Genomic DNA, 19,742 nt, shown 5'->3' on the forward strand with positions numbered 1-19,742 from the left:
TATTTTTGGCCAGGGACACGACGTTGCCGTCGGACCAATGTTGGCTGGGCTAGAAGAAATGTTGAAAAGCACAGGAATGACATTATATGGTGAATTCTTGATTCAAGGAATCAGAGGAAAAATACTTTTGTTTCTATCCCTTACGGTTCAAAAGTTATTAGCATAAACATTTGTGCAAATTTGGACAGTTGGTGGCGCTAGAGAGTTTGAGTTAGAGACTTCAAATTGGCTTTGGTTAATGTTCAGACTGTCATCTATCTGTGTGCCAAATTTCAAAACTTTCCCTCAAGCGGTTCAATGGGCGACCATAGAACAACAACAACAACACTAGCGGACACAAAACGCGCATGCGCACCGTCGGTCCTCGGCCACTAATTAAACCTTATAAAAGAGTCGTATGAACAACAAAGAATTAATAAAACCAGTTTTAAACAATCACTGAGTCATTAGAGACACCATCCATCTCCGATTAGCCTTCACAAGCAGCAGTTGTGTTTGTTTTACACTCATAATGAAGAGTTTTGATTGTGATTCATAGTCAGATGAGAGAATGCTGCCTCTTAACAGCGACGCAGCCGCTGGCCAATCAGCATCGAGCTTCCTCTGTTCTTTTTTTCCTCAGATGAGAGCTGCTCTGTGATTGGCTGATGAGCTTCACCACGGTGATGGAATGTGGACAAAGGGTTTCCCTGATGAGCTACAGCAGCGACCACGTGATCTCAGGATCGATTCACGCCTCTGAAATCAGGAGCTGCCAATCAAAATGTTGGAATAAACCGCTGGAAACTAGATGCACTATTGTGAAATGTGATATTAATATTTAATACTGATCGTGTGTGTTTGTAGCCTCAGCTGCAGTAATCTGATGATGGCTGTCTGTCTCACAGGCGCGTGTCGCCCTCTAGTGGTGTAATGAAAGAATCACCTTTACAGGATCAGTTTGCAGGGGTTTCAAACTGGGGTTCGGAGATCCACGATATGAAAATATAGATATGTACATTTTTATTACAGGTAAAACGGTGTACAACACGTCTAACATTTTGTGTGCTGTATAAATGGGTGTGTGTGTGAGTGTCGTCCAGCAGGTGTCGCTGTTGAGTCGCTGTTGATCTGCGCTGGTGTGTGATGCGGGTCTGTAGGCGGATCCATCAGTCTTTAAACACACACACACACACACACACACACACACACTCTCTCTGTCTGTCAGTGAATGTCTGAGCTCTCACACACATCCACATCATCTGATCGGACCGGACTCGAGTGTTTCTCACGGTGAGTACACACACTTTCTCTTCTCACATTACAGCAAGTTTAAAAGCAGTGCAGAACAACAGCAGCCTGAAGACAGCATCACCAGATATCATGAATAAAACATTCACGTCATGTCATCATAATGAGCAGCATTATAATTATATCTGATGATCTGAGCTTTATGAGGTGCGTTGATGATTGTGTGTGTGTGTGTGTGTGTGTGTGTGTGTGTGATGGAGAAAGAGCTGAAGTTTGAGTGTGTCATTGGTAAAGGTCAGTTCTGACCCGATTCTGCATTTGTCCATGAATCTTTGTCACATTAAAAGCTTTTGAACAGTGAATCTGATGAATCTGTCAGGAGAGTCTCTGAGTTCTGACCAACCCGTGATTCTGATGCTCAACCAGTGTTATTGTGTATAGCTTTTATTAATATTTTAAATTATCTTTAAATGATTTTTCATTATGTTTATGTTTTTTATTATTTATTTCATTTAATTATTTCATTTTTATTTAAGTTTTAGTTATTTTAGTACTTCAAAATGTGTGTGTTTAAGTGTGTGTGTGTGTGTGTGTGTGTGTGTGTGTATTATTTAAACACTGCAAAAAATACTTTTCTTATTTAGTTTTTTTCTTGTTTCCAGTCCAAATATCCAATGTTTTTTTGATTAAAAATATTTCTCACCCCATTGGCAGATAATTTTGCTTATTTTAAGCAAAAACTCACTTCATTTTAATTTTTTTTCCCCTCAGAAAACAAGAAAAAATGTCTTATGTAATTTTACTTATCTAGTAAAAGCCTCTGGATTTAAGAACTTTTAGATATTTGGACTGGAAACAAGACAAAAATACTGAATAAGAAAAGCATCTCTTTTTTGCAGTGAAAATATGTCTATATAGTTTTAATTCATTTTTATTTCAGTTTAGTTAAACTAAATGAAAATGAGAAATGTTTCCTTGGAAGCTGAAATAAAATAAGTTTAATTTTAATTTTATTTCAGCTTTATTTAAAGGTGCAATATGTAAGAATTTTGCAGTAAAATATCCAAAATCCACTAGGCCAGTGTTATATATTTTGTTCACTTGAGTACTTACAACTTCCCAAATGTTTCCAACTATTTGTAAATCATGATAAAATTGCAATTTTAACGTGTGAGGAGTCGCCTGTCAATTGCGTCATACCCGCGTTACCCTCGGTTTCCTGTTTTATTTTGTAGTAACCATGGAAACACCAAAGACGCTTTAATATTTACATGTTTTAATAGACAAGGGAACAGCTGTTTTGATATATTTATAGACAGAAAACTAATTATTGTTATATAGCTCAACACGTTTAGTCTTATTGTTTAAATCTAATTTTCTTGATGTTTTGCGATGCTTTACCACGCCTCAGAGAAAAACACTATTTTGTGAAGTAGCTAACATAGCATAATCAGATGCAGCTTTATTTTTATTAACAGTAATACAGCATTTTCTCCATCATACAATACGTTTTAAAATGAATTTAATGCCATTTATCAGCACAATCATCCAGCATTTAATCTGATATTGTAAAATCGATCTATCTTACTGCAGTGTGTAACAGTGTCTCACAGCAGCCGCCGAGCGAACGCACAGAGTAACGTTATAACATCATTTTCAACACTCTCAAATGTATCTAATATGATAAACAGAGCTGCGTTACCTCATACTCATGACCGGAAAAGCGGAAGCGGCGCCGGCGACTGTGTCATAATAAAAGTCCCGCTGCTCGTGAGGCGTGTGTTGATCAATCGCTCCAGCTCCTCGTTCAGCTCCACAACACTCGCTCCTGCTCTGCTTCACACTACAGTAACGTTAATAATCACATCCATGAACATGATTTATTCACGAGTCCTATCCCTATTCTTTTCCACCGGTGTGTGAGGTGAAAACTACATGTCCCAAGATTCTGCGTTCAAACGTAGCGTCATCAAGCTACGCCTTTGTTTTGAATAGGCCCCTGTGCACAACTTCAGCGAAGGAAAATATCTTCTAATGTTTAAATGTTTCAAAAACGTTTCTTGGTTTGGTGAACATTAAGGGAACATGCCATTGTATCATTCTTCAAACATTATGGGAACGTTACTTTTGAAAGTTCTCTGAACGTTCTGAAACAAGTAGAAACGTTTAAAAAAATGTTAGACGAACGTCCAACTAAAATGTTTCAGAAAAAACGTTCCATGAATGATGTTTTTGTGCTAACGTTTATTAAACACCAAATAACTTTTGAATGAACGTTATTGGAAGAATGTTAGTTCATAACATTGAGAGAACGTTCTCTGTTATCTGGGTTGTTAATATAATTTGAGATGCACACAGACTGATGTTTGAAGCATTTAGTTTATGAATTTTAAACAGCAGGACGTTTGAGATCAACCACAGAAAGACTGACGGACACTCACTGATTCAGAGAAGTTTGACAAACGTTCTTCAGTCATGTGATCTTGATATCATCTGGGAATCAAACCCGTGATCTTCACATTGTTCATGTCACGTTCTTCCTCAGTCTTTCTGTCTTGTTTTCCAGCACAAATATATCTAAAGATTCTTAAATCAGTGATTTTGCTTCTCCAAGTAAATGTATCCTGAAGATATTAAGACTGAAAAAATGATCGAAATGAATAGTGAGTTTGTGCTTAAAACAAGAACAAATATCTGCCAGTGGAGTCAGAAAATCATCTTAATTCAAAAGGAAAAAAGTGTATTTTGGCAGATATTTGTTCTTGTTTTAATTCACTTCATTTTGATGAATTTTTGTTGATATCTTCAGTCATTTCTCTTCTCCAGTAAATGTATCTTGATTTAAGAATGTTTAGATATTTGTGCTGGAAAACAAGACAGAAACACTGAGGAAGAACATCATTTTATCAGTGCTGTTGTATGAATGCATTCATCACATGTCAAACGCTCATAAACAGCCACACAGAGAGGAAATATTTCATAACAGATCACATATTTCTGAATGTTTAGTTCTGGTGAATCGTTTATACTGAAGATCTGCCGTTTCACATCTGTTTCAGGTGGAGATGACGGCGTCGCCACGGTGACTCTATCAGCTCTGTGATTGGCTCGTTCTGCTTGTGTTGTCATGGCGAAGAGTCCAGAGGTGAAGCTGGCCGTGTTCGGCAGAGCAGGAGTGGGGAAGTCAGGTGAGAGTCAGAAACAATTTGCTGATGAATGAACGAATATATCTGCAGAACCTGAAGATATCTCCTGCTCTCATCACATGATGTGATCTGTGTGTTCGTACTGGATGAGAACTGCTGACTCATCTGAAGACGTTCGGCTGAAACACAAATCGAGGGTCATAAATGAGACTGATGAGAGTCAGAAGACTGTGTGCTGAAACACATCAGAAACAGAGGAACAGAAGTGTGTGTTTGTGTCACACTCATACCTGTACAGTATGAATGGTTTGGCAGGTGCCATGGCAACCGTATCCAGTTTGTTAGCCAATCAGTGAGCTTCAAATATCTTCAGTCATTTTGCCTCTCCAGTAACATTGAGATGTTTGTGCTGGAAAACAAGACAGAAATACTGAGGAAGAACATTTTTTGCAGTGTTGGACCGTGTTGGAATGAGAGTCTGCATTATTATTAGCTTTTTTGGGTCTGACTGTTATTTTAAGCACCATTTTAGGGCGGTTTTATCTGAAATGAATTACCGCGAGCGTCATTCACATTTTTGCATTAACTTCGAGTGCAGTTCAGGTCAGTCTGAGTCTTTATGAGCTGAAGAGCTCGGAAAAAATGTGATTGTTTGTGTTACGCTGGTTAATCTGTCCTGAAGACGTGATGAAGAAGCTGCTGAGGAGCGATTCACACTGAACCAGCAGACCACCAGAAGAGACTTTATACATATCAGGAGACTGACACAGACACACACTCACATACTCTGTTCATGAACGTCACACAGAGACAAAAGCAGAGCGAAGCATTTCAAAACGAATCCATTATGCTGTTATTCACGTCAGCGGCTGACATCTCGCTCAGGAAATTGAACGTCTGAGCGGCAGTGAAATTAGAAGTGATTTTCAGCGGTGTTCTTTGACGTGAGGACACGCTAAAGATAACGCGTGATGAACCCGCGGAGCTTCAGGTTCTGATTTAATAAATGTGACCTACACTGAATATGACGTTCTTACTCTATTATTTGTCTTGTTTTCCAATTCAATTATTGAAAATCCTTAAAACAAGATACATTTAAGAAGAAAAAGGATACATGATTTTATGTCTTGGGAACGAGACACTGCGTCAAAGATGATGCTTTGGGGAACGCCTTCAAAATAGCTTTAACTCTGCCTGGAGGTGACCGAAAGGGCCTGCAGATCTCCGACTCTTTTGAGAGAGGTTATAGTGAGCAGAAATGCCATCTTAAAGGGTTAGTTCACCCATTCAATCATTTATTACTCACCCTCATGCCGTTCCACACCCGTAAGACCGTTCAGAACACAAATTAAGATATTTTTGATGAAATCCGATGGCTCAGTGAGGCCTGCATAGCCAGCAATGACATTTCCTCTCTCAAGATCCATTAATGTACTAAAAACATATTTAAATCAGTTCATGTGAGTACAGTGGTTCAATATTAATATTATAAAGACACGAGAATATTTTTGGTGTGCCAAAAAAAACAAAATAACGACTTATATAGTGATGGCCGATTTCAAAACACTGCTTCAGGAAGCTTCGGAGCGTTATGAATCAGTGTGTCGAATCAGCGGTTCGGAGCGCCAAAGTCATGTGATTTCAGCAGTTTGGCGGTTTGACACGCGATCCGAATCATGATTCGATACGCTGATTCATTATGCTTCGATTTTCATTTTTGGGTGAACTAACCCTTTAAGGGTCATGAACCTGATGACCTGAACCCAAAGGTCCAAAGGATGCCAGGGACAACCCTTCCAATACCTCTGCCTGGTCCCAGGCTGGAACCCTGGCTTGAGCCGTAGGCATGAGTCTTCGAGTGCCACGAAGGAAACGAGCTATCAATTTGTGCTTCCCAGAGATCCACCACTTGACAGTGTGTGGAAGGCAACTATGGTTGTCGCCACGTAGACCTTAAGTGTGGATGGGGTAAGACCGGCAGAGAAACGGTCTTGAAGGAACTCCAGCACTGAAGCCACTGTTCAGTTAACTGGGTCCAGTTCACGTTCTCTGCACCATAAAGTGAAAGCTCTCTAGAATTCTAGAAGAGCTCTAGAATTGAGAATGGTCTCCATGACCTCAGCTGAGAGACCTTCATTCATGAACTGATCCCACTCAGGGACCAGACCCAAAGTTTCCATCTCTCTGGCCCAGGGTGATATATCATGCCCCTGGCCTGTGTTAGAAGGTCCGAATCTCCCACTGGAGACCATCTAAAAGGGCTATGAGATCCAGGAACCAGACTCGGGCCAGCCAGAATGGGGCTACCAGGAGCAAACGCACCCCGGACTCTCCGTAGAACTCCCAGGAGAAGAGTGATCGGGGGAAATGCATACAGAAGAAGCCTTGGCCACATCTGTACCATGGCACCTAATCCTAGTGGAGCTGGGTTTGAGAGGGAGAAGCACAATGGGCAATGTGTTTTCTCCTGAGCCGTGAACAGGTCAATCTCTGTTCGACCGAACTTTCTCTAAACGAGCTCCACCAGTTCTGGATGTAGTCTCCATTCCCTGGGCCTCAGTCCCTGCCTCGACAGGATGTCTGCTCCTCCATTCAGATACCCCGGGATGCACATTGCTCTCAGCGATAACAGTTTCCCTAGGGACCATAGGAGGATCTGATGCACCAGTCTGTACAGAGGACACAACCTCAAGACCTCCTTGGTGGTTGATGTAAGAGACCACTGACATATTGTCTGTTTGAATTTGAATGATGGACTCTGAGGTCTGGAAGGTAATGTTTCAGAGCTAGCAAAAAACTGCCAACATCTCTAGGCAATTTATGTACCAAAGGAGATAATGTTCCCTCTAAAGACCTTGAACTGAGCGGCCTTCCATGACCGTGCCCCACCCAACATTAGACACATTTGCAGACACGATATTGCGATGACAGGACGCTCCGAACACTGGGCCTTGGGACAGGAACCAAGGCTTCTTCCACATGATCAAGGAATGAAGGCATCTGTGAGTAACCTTGATCATGCGATACGGGTTGCCTCTAGGAAATCTATTCCTCGGGGCTTGGTGTGATTTCGTTATCCTGAAGGGAATTCGCAGCAAGATATTTCTACTGGCCTCCTTAAGAGAGGCGAACCCCCCCTGACTGCAACGTTTGCAATGAGGTTGAGGTTCGATGGAGACCAATGTGCCCCAAAGTGCCAATGGCGGCGGGGTTAACGAATCAATTTCCTGAGGGCTCTGTGAAGGTGCAGGTGTACTGCGCTTTCTCTCAGGAGAAGGGAACCCTCAGAGGCCCAAGCTGGTTGTCAGGGCTTTCCCGAAGCCTTCTTCTAGAGAACAATGTTCCTCAGATCTGTCTTCTCTTGCGTTGGCTTCGGGCGAGAGCATTGTCTCGACTCGAAGGCTTTCTGAGGAGGGGCTCGAGGTGCAATGCTCTCTTTTTGTTGTTGTCTGTATGAAGAACTAGGCTCTTTGAAGACGATGGATGAACCTCTAAAACACTGCTGATTGTTTCTCCGCCTCCTGAAATCTCTTGATGACCAAGCTGACAGTGTCGCAGAAAAGACCAGATAGCGGGGAATCAAGAAGAAAAGCTTTATCCCTCTCCTTGATGCCTGAGATGAACCAAAAGTGCCTCTCCGTTGCCACCATGGCTGCCATTGATAGCACGGGCCGTCTCTTTGGTGGCACAGAGAGAAAGATCGGTAGCCCGACGCAGCTCTTTAATAGCGTCGGGTCCCACACCTTGGCCCTCGTCAAGGTTGGCCTGGTATGCTTGAAGTACTGCCATGGTATGTAGGCAATATATGACCTGCTGCCATATACACCTTACCCTCCAGCGAAGATGTAGCACGAACTGGCTTGGTGGGTAACGTAAGGGTTTTTAGGGATGCCGCAGGGTCAGGGAGATATAGGCAGCAAGCGTCCCTTCAACCCAGGACATCATCCCATAGCACAGGGATGGGCAACTTCAGTCCTAGAGGGCCACTGCCCAGCAGAGTTTAGCTCCAACCCTAATCAAACACACCTGAACCAGCTAATCAAGGTCTTTAGGATTAGTAGAAAGTTATAGGCAAGTGAGTTTTTATCAGGGATGGAGATAAACTCTGCAGGACACTGGCCCTCCAGGACCGGAGTTGCCCATCCCTGCCATAGCAGCAAGTCCCAGAATCAATGAATAATAATGACCAACGACCATTCCCCAAAGCGCCATCATTGACGCGGCGCGAGTTCCCTCAAAAAGGATCCTCATGTTTTGCAGTGTTGTCTGAATGCTGCATGAAAACCAAACAAACTCTGATTGATTGCTTCACGCGTCAGTCAAACTCTTCCTGTCTGAGTGGGCGATTCTCGGTCAGCTTGAGCTGTGTTGTGTCCAGAGTGAGAGGATGCTGGGTATTTATAGAGCATTGCGTGTGTCCGACGCTCGCTTTACAGATTTATAAAGTGCGTATTATCCTCAGCGTTTGCCTCTAATGGAACAGGACGTCAGCGCCGCTCACCTCTGAAAGGAAATAGAAATACAATAAATACATGCAGCCCACACACACCGAGTGTTTGTTTACGAGTGTTTTCTGTCATGTTCAGGTGATGTGAGTCATCCACACCCACACATCCATTAGTGCGCTCACAACACTAATAAGACGTCTGTTGAGAACACTTACCTATGCTTTATCCTTAAATAAAAAATAAGTCCTGTAAATGGACCGTAGATGTGCCTGTTACATGTGTTGAATATGTGATTCGATGAGCTACACACACTCTCTCTCTCACACACACATATTGGGATTTTCATACTTTCCATAGACGTAATGATTATTTTACTGTACAAACTGTATATTCTATCCCCTAGAAACATTAGAATTATTGTTCATAACTTTGGCAGAACGTTCTGAGAACATTCCCTGTTAAAACCTCTGACAGACAGAAGTTAGTTAGGTCTGAGCTGATCAAACACACATGTGACGGCGACTTTATCGTGCGGTTCGCTGAAGATCATGATCTCGAGGTGTGTGTGGGAAAGCAGGACCGCTGCGAGCGCTCTGACGTCTGCGAGCCGTGTCTTTTACACTATAGCGTGTGAAACTGGAGCTGCTGAAGCGCCCTACTTAGGGTTCTTCATGTGAATGTGCTCCATTCTTCTGCTATTGTGCTGGTGTTTGTAAAGGGCTGATAGACGGGTGAGCTGCTGCTGCGTAAACGAGTGTTTAATCAGATCATCTGAGAGAGCGTTTGTGCATCTGTGCTTTCTTCAGGTTGAGATCAGATTGACAGTGATTTAACAGAATCACGGCCAGTTTAGTTTCATATAAACACGACCGTCACACGCGTGTGCTTCATTCAGCAGCTCGTTGCCTTAATGACACTAATTAATTCGATTAGGCTCTGATATCTGCATAATGAGACTCGGCGAGATCAAATGAATCTATATTGAAGCAATGCAGACTGTAGTGCCTTCACATGCCGTCGAAGTCGTAATTAGTAGTCGCGTTTCACTGCAAAAAAACGATGTTCTTCCTCAGTGTTTCTGTCTTGTTTTCCAGCACAAAACATTCTTAAATCGAGATATATTTACTGGAGAAGCAAAATGACTTCTTGTTTAGTCAAAATTAAGACAAAAATACTAAGGAAGAAACACTTCTCAAATCTCTTTTGTGGAACTGTTGCATGATTATATTTCAGTGCTTTAGTCAATATTGAAGGTTTTGAATGGCAGAAACAGTTGAAATTAATGTCCAGATGAGCTGTATGTGGACAGTTAAAATGGTCCATGATGGTGTTGTTGGTGTATAATTATTTCGTGAATGAGAGTCGAGGGCAAACGGAGGCAATTTTGCTCTGGCTGAATGATGTAGATTATGAAACAGCAGCTGCTAATTAAACACATCAAATACAGGCAGATATGACGGCGCGTGTATAAAGCGGAGCAAGAACGTGCGCGGGAGAGCGTCCGCCAGTGAAAGGGCTTCTGGGAACGCTTCTGCGGGACACAGAGGCTGGTGACCTTCAGCGAGAGGAAGTGACTGGGGAAATCTGTTTACGCTCCGAACAGACGCTCGGACAAACAGAGCATTAGGAACACAGATGTCGCCGTAAATATTATGATTCAGACTCGCTGACTTTGAATCAGTCATCCTCCGTATCTGCCGTCCGCACCGGAGGAAAGACGTTTCTGTGATTTGTGGCTTTCATTGACGGTTAACAGCACTGATCGATCACAGAGACACATCCGTCTGTGTTCAGACCCCCGGCTCGAATTGATCTCTTTATCGGGCATGCTGGGATTGATGCAGTCCTTCTGTTCTGTGTTTCGTGTTAAACTGAGAGAATAACTGATTCTATCCAGCTGCATTCAGTGGAAAGTGTATAAACGATCATCCAGATCATCTCCATCCGTCATCATCACCAAATCAATCCACTGATGATGATGATGATGATGATGATGATGATGAGGCCTGTGTTTGTCTGACAGACACGAGAACATGATCTCTTGATTCACGTTCCTGCTCTTATTATGAATTATTTATCAGTGACAATATTTTCAAGAAAGAGTGTTTCTGCACAAATATATCTAAACGTTCTTAAATCAAGGTACATTTGCTGGAGAAGAGAAATGATTGAAGATATTAAGACTTGTTTATGGAAAAATTCAGTGAGTTTGTGCTTAAAACAAGAACAAATATCTGCCAATGATCTTCATGAGTCAGAATAATCTGCTCTATTCCTGCATACCTGATGCAAAAATGCTCTGAATGGGATTTGAGAAGATGATTCATAACTGTGACTGCTTTACTGAAGGTTAACAGGCGTTCAGAACCATCAGTTTTCTGTGTCCTACAAAGAAAGTATGAATATTTTAGGATGATAAACAAAACCACATTGTACAGGAGAATCTTATGACTCAAAAGACACACGCTGAAAGACTCCAGAAATATGACTAACCTGATACTTGTAGCTGTTTTTAAGATGAAGGGCGTTCTCGTTCTAAAGCCACGCCCCTGAGGGTGAGATGATGTCATCAACATCACTGGACCGAAAAAATCGGAACATCTGCTAAAAGTTAATTCCAAAGTTCCAAAGCACACAAAGTGAAAGTGAAAAACGCCTCCATCTTGAGTTTTCTTCACAATATTCCTCATTTAAATAATTAATGCGCAGAATAAAGGGGCGGGGCCTGCTTGAGTTAGTTAGTAGTGTGTTGAAACTGGCGGTTATGGTAAGGGGCGGGACATTTCCCAAACACCAATCACAACACACTGCTCCAGCCGACCAATCAGAGCACATTGTGCTTTTCAGAAGGAGGGGCTTTTCCCGAACAACGATGTAACTCGCTGCTGAACTACTATAGTAGGATGCATCGTTGAACAAATCAACTAGCTAGTCACAAACCTGTCGTTCAGCCACGTTAGTCATGCAGGTGGTGAGAAATAATGTCTTTAAATGAATGCGTTTGAGATCGAATTAATGCTAGATTTTAAATTACGGACACGGCATTAGAGGACTAATTCTAATTTTCCTCAGTTATTTTGCTTTATTTCCAGATTGAATCAAATGCTTGTTCTGACCATAGACAGTAAAAGAAATGGACACAGCGACCCCATTGGAACTCAATTGAGACAAGTGAAGCCCATTTTTAGCGATTTTTAGCACTTCCGTTTCTGACGCGCAGACTCAAACTAAGCTTGATGACGTCAGCAACCTGTCTGACAGATGTAAATCTTCTAGTAGCTGTGCGTGCAAACTGCCATCGTTAATCTTGCAGAGACGGCGAGCTTGAGTGGGGAGTTCTTTGGCGTGAGTGAGCAGGAGTAAGTATTCTGATTAATTATTTTGTATAGTATTTTAAAATGTAACGCCAGTACGCCATATTAAGTTAATGCATACTATTGCCTGCGAGCTTCTCCTCCTGTCTGTACGGTAATTTCTCTACTGTGCGACAGAGAGTCGAGTGGTTATGACGCAATCGTTAGCCTATTTTTACAAAAACTGTTTCTACGGGGCCATAATGTAACATAGAAGGTAATGGAGCCCTTTATACATTGTCGTGTATCTTTAGAAATAAATAATGGACAAATGGAGTCTTTAAACGCCTCAGATGTAAAGTTATTCGCTGTCAAAGTGACGCCAAAATGAATGGGAGTCAATGGGATGCTAACGCAAGTGAAGTTCTGCTACAAGATGGCGGCACGCGGCCGACTTCAACTTCCGGTCGACTTCCTTGGGCACTGGTTCTGACGTACTAGATCACGTATGCACATGCGCACTCTTTAAAAACGGTGCTTTAAATCTCTTGACAAACTAAAATCTATAAATTACATTTGTATTTATAAGAAATCAAATATATACATTGTACTTAATGTCAGCTTGATTGTTTTGCCCAAGATAACGATTTATTAAGTCCACATGTCATAAAAACAGGAAACTATGCTTCTAACCACAGCTCGAGAGCAGTTTGCGAATGTTCGTTTGAACGATGGTTTCGGGAAACACCGAATCGTTGAACTGTAAGTAACGACGGAACTTGCGATGTTAGTTGGCTAATGATGCTTTTGGGAAACGCACTCCGGAATATGTGCTGAAGCCATTTCTCTTCTCCAGTAAATGTATCTTGATTGAAGAATGTTTGGATATTTGAGACAGAAACACTGGAATCTAATTCACACACAGTCAAGCTCACTGAACTGCACAGCTGCGTTACTCTCTTCCTGTTACGACCCTCGGGATCAGATCTGAAACACACACACACACACACACACACATACAGACAGGCCGTTTGCTGGCCAGAGCGGCTCAGATGCCGTGTGTCGTTGCTCATTGTTGTGCTGGACAGGAAGTTAATAGAGTGGGATGATAAACGGCACAGTCGGTGCGGTGCGTCGACACGTGATCAGAGACGAACACTGGAGATGCTGTAAAACTACACATTTAATGCATTCACCACAGGCAAAAACACTCTTCTATTCATATCTATATTCTGAAGCGTTGTTCATAAATCATTCAGCTGATTTACAGTATAGAACCTACTGGAAAACAAGAGAAAAATACTGAGGAAGAACACGCACACACACACACACACACACACACACACACACACTCCGTGTGGGTCTCCTGCAGTCATCAATCATCACAGCGCTCCAGCTGTCAGCAGATGTTTCATCAGGAGTCAAATATGAAGCAGTGGAAGGTGTTTCTGAACAGCAGGCGCTTTAAGTGGAACCAGATGAAATCTGAGAAGCTTTACGTAAGACTCCAGAGGAAGTGGATTCACGCTCACGCCTTTATTTCCATTTTGAAAACACCGCAGAGAGAATTCACCGCCGCCGCTATTTCTGTTCTGTGAGACGAGAGGACCTGAAGGAGGCCACCCGCTCCCACACACACTCATTATACCAGACACGCGCGAGACGCCGGATTCACTCCACACATCTGCGTTTCTCGTTTTCCAGCACAAATATCTAATCATTCTTTAATCAAGATATTTACTGAAGATATTTGTTTTTATTCACGTAATTCACCTTTCTGAGGTAAAATGGAAAATATGTAGTTGCTTTTTTACAGAAGTGATTCAAGCAGATCGCCCAGCTAACAGGGAACGTTCTGGCAAGGTTCTCTTAATGTTATGAACAAACGTTCTTGCAGTAACGTTAATAGAATGTTCGTTCAAAGTTAAGATCTTTAATTATTAAAGGGTTAGTTCACCCAAAAATGAAAATTCTGTCATTAATTACTCACCCTCATGTCGTTCCACACCCGTAAGACCTTCGTTCATCTTCAGAACACAAATTAAGATATTTTTGATGAAATCCGATGGCTCAGTGAGGCCTGAGCAATGACATTTCCTCTCTCAAGATCCATTAATGTACTAAAAACATATTTAAATCAGGTCATGTGAGTACAGTGGTTCAATATTAATATTATAAAGCCACGAGAATATTTTTGGTGCGCCAAAAAAACCCAAAATAACGACTTATTTAGTGATGGCCGATTTCAAAACACTGCTTCAGGAAGCTTCGGAGCGTTATGAATCAGTGTGTCGAATCAGCGGTTCGGAGCGTCAAAGTCACGTGATTTCAGCAGTTTGACATGCGATCTGAATCATGATTCGACACAAAAGATTCATAACGCTCCGAAGCTTCCTGAAGCAGTGTTTTGAAATCGGCCATCACTAAATAAGTCGTTATTTTGGGTTTTTTTGGCGCACCAAAAATATTCTCGTGGCTTTATAATATTAATATTGAACCACTGTACTCACATGAACTGATTTAAATATGTTTTTAGTACATTAATGGATCTTGAGAGAGGAAATGTCATTGCTCAGGCCTCACTGAGCCATCGGATTTCATCAAAAATATCTCAATTTGTGTTCTGAAGATGAACGAAGGTCTTACGGGTCTTACAGAATTTTAATTTTTGGTTGAACTTATCCTTTAAGTACTTGTGTTTTGTGTTTCACATTCATGGTTTCTCTCTCTCTCTGTGCAGCTCTGGTGGTTCGGTTCCTGACGAAGCGTTTCATCTGGGAGTACGACCCTACGCTCGGTGAGAAACACACACCAGTACACTCTTTTCTTCTCTACTGTGTCGTATATCTGAGTGAAACGGCCTCGCAAACAAGAACAAATGTAGGGCGGGGCTTGAGTTTGTCTGTGGGGAATTGATTGGATGGTTGTGGTTTGCTATTGGTGGATCTCATGTGAGTGACAGGTTGCCCCGCCCTCGTCATCAGAGAAGATATACTGTCGTGTCACATGATTGGTTGCTGTACAAATATCTAAACATTCTTAAATTAATTCAATTACATTTAATAAATATGCATTAGTATTAAGCGAATTTGTGCTTAAAATAAGAAGAAATGGAGTCAGAAAAATAATCTTAATTCAAAGGAAAAACACGATTATTTCTCTCACTTCATTGGCAGATGTTTGTTCTTGTTTTAATTCACTTCATTTTGATGAATTTTTCTTCATATCTTCAGTCATTTCTCTTCTCCAGTAAATTAATCTTGATTTAAGAATGTTTTAAATGTTTGTAAAGGAAAACGAGACAGAAACTCTGAGGAAGAACATGATGTTTTTCAGCGTGTTCCTCTGCTCTTTGACGTTCATGTTCGTGACCTCATCACGGTTGACCTCTGACCTCTGCAAACTCAGGACAGACTTTAGGAGTCACAATAAGCGTCTTTGAAGTGAGTGAAATAATGAGGCGCAGAAGGTCATGTGAGTGAATATAGAATAGAAATGGATGAAAAGGTCTGTTTTATAAACACACTCCCCATTCATCTGCACATTCTTACCCATCAAACCTAATTGAATTCACCGCCGGAGACGCCTAAAAAAAGAACAGATTCAGTCGAGTCCTCAGATAAAACCAGAGTTTACTGGAGTTGAATAGAAATCAAGCTGTTTTCAGCTATAAAGGATTAATGTACGATCCTCATTGGCTGAACTCTTTGCCCCGCCCTCAATCGCTGTAGTCGTCTCTGAGACTGGAAGAGTTTGGTTCGTGTTGTTCGTGTCGAGAAGACCAGAGCAAATCCACTGTGATGAGATTGATACGGTAAAACTGAGATTCAGAGCGTTTGGATTCTGACCAATCAGAGCAGAGCAGCTCTCAGAGAGGCGGGGTTTAGAGAGACCGAATCTTCGAACGAAGCGTTTCAGAGAAATGAAGTGATGCTGCAGTGGATATTATGAGGAAATTACAGTGTTTTTCGATCTTGGATGAATGCGAACCTGTTGCAGGAGACTCTAAACAACATTAGGAGACTTTAAAATAGCATAAAGGGGCGCTTTAAACCATTGAGGGTTTGAGTTATTTGTGTTCACATCAGGAGGGTCAAATGACATTCAAGCATTCGTGAGTGAATTAAACTCTGGCTGAGAGTCAGCAGACATTTGGACTCGACGTGCCGGAGAAACATTCATAAACACTTTCATTCACTGCTGAGTCTCTGTCCAGGACGTCAATCCACACACACACACACACACACACACACACACACACAGATGGTGCGCAGTCATAGCGTGTGTGTGTGTGTGAGACGGGTTTAGCATGTGATCGTGTCCTGGCAACTTTAGCAGCAGCCAGAAATGGAAGTGGTGATGTATAGTCTAATGCAGAGCCAGTTTATGTCCCACAGTGCACCTGGGTCAAAGCACAACACGCTCCAGTTCCAGAAATTCCAGAAATGTTGGAATTGACTCCGCATTTGAATCTTCAGAGGAATCGAGTGATTCTGAACGTTTGGAATCGAGTTCAGCCCGATAGATTCTAACTAAACACATTACAGTCTTTTCTTTTCTATTGTGTCGTATATCCGAGTGAAACGCTTCCCAAACAAGAACAAATGTAGGGCGGGGCTTGATTCTGTCTGTGGGGAATTGATTGGACGGTTGTGGTTTGCTATTGGTGGATCTCATGTGAGTGACCGGTTGCCCCGCCCTCGTCATCAGAGAAGAGAAGAGATGCTGCAAGAGGAAGATATTCTGATTCAAGATTACCAGAACATGAATTGAACACAGTAATGAAGATCATTTGTAATAAACAGAGACTCTGACTGTAGATCTGCAGGAGTCTGTGATCTCCGTCAGCGCAGATCATGTGCTTCAGTCTGTCACTAACACACCTGCGTCTCTCTCAGAGTCCACCTACCGCCATCAGGCCGTTATTGACGACGAGACGGTCAGCATGGAGATTCTGGACACAGCTGGACAGGTGCCGTCACACACACACACACACACACACACACACACAATATAGTCTCTACTATATTATCGATATAGTAAATCTACTCAGGGTCAAATTTGATCAATAAAACATTTATAAATGAATGGAGAGCAACATTTCATCTACATCAGCCTGTTTCTGCCACATGAGAGAAAAATCATAAAGATCTAAAGTTGAAATTATGAGATAGTATTCATAATTATAATTTATCATTTAGGATGTCATAACTTCAGCTTTTTTAAGCCAAAATTTCAACTTAGTGTCATGTCATCATTTAAAGTTTTTATGTCATAATTACACTCTTTTTTAAGTCAATTTTGACTTTAAGTCATAATTTTTAATGTCAAATTTATGTAATAATTTATATAATTATTCCAAATTTTCTCATAATGTCAACTTTGTATCTAATAATTACTTAGTATGTTATAATTATAGTTTCATAATTTCAACTTTTTATGGCATTGTGACTTGTTAAGCCTAATTTATGACTTACATAGTATATAATTGTCACGATTTTGAATTTTTAAGTAATTATTTTGATTTTTCGTCTCATGATTTTGACTTAGGATGTTATAATTTCGACATTTTTAATGGTGTAATTTCAACTTTTAAGCCAAAATTTCTACTTAGTATCATAATTTAAACTTTTCGTCATAATTATTACTTTTTTAGTCATAATTTTCACTTTTCATGTCATAATTATGACTTTCTAAGTCAAAATTTCACATTTTTTTAAGTCATAATAACAACTTCTGATTCATGATTATGACCTGGGATGTTATAATTTCAACATTTTTATGGCATAATTTCGAAATTTTGTGGCATAATTTAGACTTTTAAGCCAAAATTTTGATTTAGTAACAATTTAAACTTTTTGTTAAATTTATTACATTTTTTGTCAGAATTTTCACTTTTCATGTCAATTTTTAATGGCATAATTTCGAATTTTTATATGTTATAATTATTACTTTTTAGTCATGATTTTCACTTTTTATTTTATAATTATGACTTACATGTCATATATTCACCTTTTCAAGTCATAATTTTGACTTTTTGTTTCATAATTTTGACTTATCTCATAATTATGAATGTTGTAATTATGATTTATCAAGTTTTTTCTGCTAATCTTTTACATTAAGAGGGATTTTTGAAACTATATCTTCATGGTTGGCGCTATAGTTGTCGGCCACACCCGCCGGTCACATGACCATGCTTGTGCTCCTCAGGAGGACGTCCTGCAGAAGGAGGGTCACATGCGCTGGGGCGACGGCTTCATCCTGGTCTATGACATCACGGACCGCGGGAGCTTCGAGGACGTGGCTCCCCTGAAGGGCCTCCTGGACGAGGTCAAGCGGCCCAAACACGTGCCGCTGGTGCTGCTGGGAAACAAGGCGGATCTGGAGCACGGCCGGCAGGTGGCCACGGAGGAGGGCGAGCGTCTGGCGGCCGACATGGCCTGCGCCTTCTACGAGTGCTCGGCGTGCACGGATCAGGTGGGCACGGGCGGAGGCGTGGCCGAGGCGTTTCACGAGCTGTGCAGGGAGATCCGCCGCAGACGCGCCGTCCAGGGCAAGACCCGCCGCCGCAGCTCCACCACACACGTCAAACAGGCCATCAACAAGATGCTGACCAAGATCAGCAGCTAAAACACCAGCTGCAAAACATCAGCTTCATCCTCGACGTCTAAACACTCTTAAATCAAGAGACATTTACTGGAGAAATGAGTTTCCCTGAAAACTGTTTGTGCTGAAAACTCAATATCTGACAATAGAGTCAGAGAAAAAAACACTCCAGTGAGGTTCATCAGTGAACATGAATCCTGAATCTTTCTTAATACTAGTTAATGTTAATTTTAAGTTGTAAATGTTAATATTATTAAATGGACCTGAGCTAAAATAAAATCATGACATACTCATAATTATGAGATGAAAAACTTGGAATTGTCATAAAAAGTCAAAATTATAACAAAATAAATCTTAAGTATGAGATCAAAAAGTCAAAATATGACAATTATGATTTACAAAAGTGTGATTTTTTTCGGGCTTCTATATAATCTTAGTTAATGTTTATTTCAACATTTACTAATACATTATTAAAATCAAAAGTTGTCTGATACATATTAATATTGTTTATTGACACTTTTTGAGCCAAAATTTCAACTTAGTATCAGTGTCATAATTTCAATTTATGTCATAATTATTTCTTTTTTAGTCATAATTTTCACTTTTCCTCTCATAATTATGACTTTGAATGGCATCATCTCTGCTTTTTAATGGCCAAAATTTTGACTTAGTATCAAAATGTCATAATTTTCAATTTTCAATGGCATAAGTATGACTTTTTAAGCCAAAATTACGACATTAATGTCAAATTTAAGTTTTTGTCATAATTTAGAATTTTTTATTTCAATTTTTCATCTAATAATTTAATCTAAAAAGTTATAATTATGAGATGAAAATCTTGAAATTGTCTTAAAAATTCAAAATTATAACAAAATAAATCTTAAATATAAGATCAAAAAGTCAAAATATGATTTTTTTCCTTATATGGAGAAAATGAGCTTTTATATAATCTTAGTTAATGTTTATTTCAACATTTACTAATACATTATTAAAATCAAAAGTTGTCTGATACATATTAA

At 40.6% G+C, this 19,742-nt stretch overlaps 1 protein-coding gene and 1 long non-coding RNA gene across 3 annotated transcripts; one reads left to right on the forward strand and one right to left on the reverse strand.

The window, feature by feature from the left end:
• The first annotated feature begins 1,135 nt into the window (after nucleotides 1-1,135).
• rerg (RAS-like, estrogen-regulated, growth inhibitor) lies at nucleotides 1,136-19,469 on the forward strand. Its single transcript, XM_048156785.1, has 5 exons — nucleotides 1,136-1,272; nucleotides 4,290-4,418; nucleotides 14,858-14,914; nucleotides 17,016-17,089; nucleotides 18,328-19,469. Exons 2-5 carry the CDS (start codon nucleotides 4,358-4,360, stop codon nucleotides 18,745-18,747), a joined length of 612 nt encoding a protein of 203 aa, XP_048012742.1. The 5' UTR covers nucleotides 1,136-1,272; nucleotides 4,290-4,357; the 3' UTR covers nucleotides 18,748-19,469.
• LOC125245975 lies at nucleotides 4,412-14,013 on the reverse strand. 2 transcript variants are annotated; one of them, XR_007179657.1, is made up of 5 exons: nucleotides 12,938-14,013; nucleotides 11,318-11,373; nucleotides 11,108-11,209; nucleotides 4,667-4,785; nucleotides 4,412-4,555 (listed from the first exon to the last, which is right to left on the reverse strand). It is a non-coding gene; the product is annotated as an uncharacterized LOC125245975 (long non-coding RNA). The 2 variants fall into 2 exon arrangements; XR_007179656.1 differs by lacking the exon at nucleotides 12,938-14,013 and having other exon boundaries at nucleotides 11,318-11,997.
• Nucleotides 19,470-19,742: the final 273 nt, after the last annotated feature.

This window comes from Megalobrama amblycephala, linkage group LG14 (assembly GCF_018812025.1).
Source record: "Megalobrama amblycephala isolate DHTTF-2021 linkage group LG14, ASM1881202v1, whole genome shotgun sequence".
NCBI lineage: Eukaryota > Metazoa > Chordata > Actinopteri > Cypriniformes > Xenocyprididae > Megalobrama > Megalobrama amblycephala.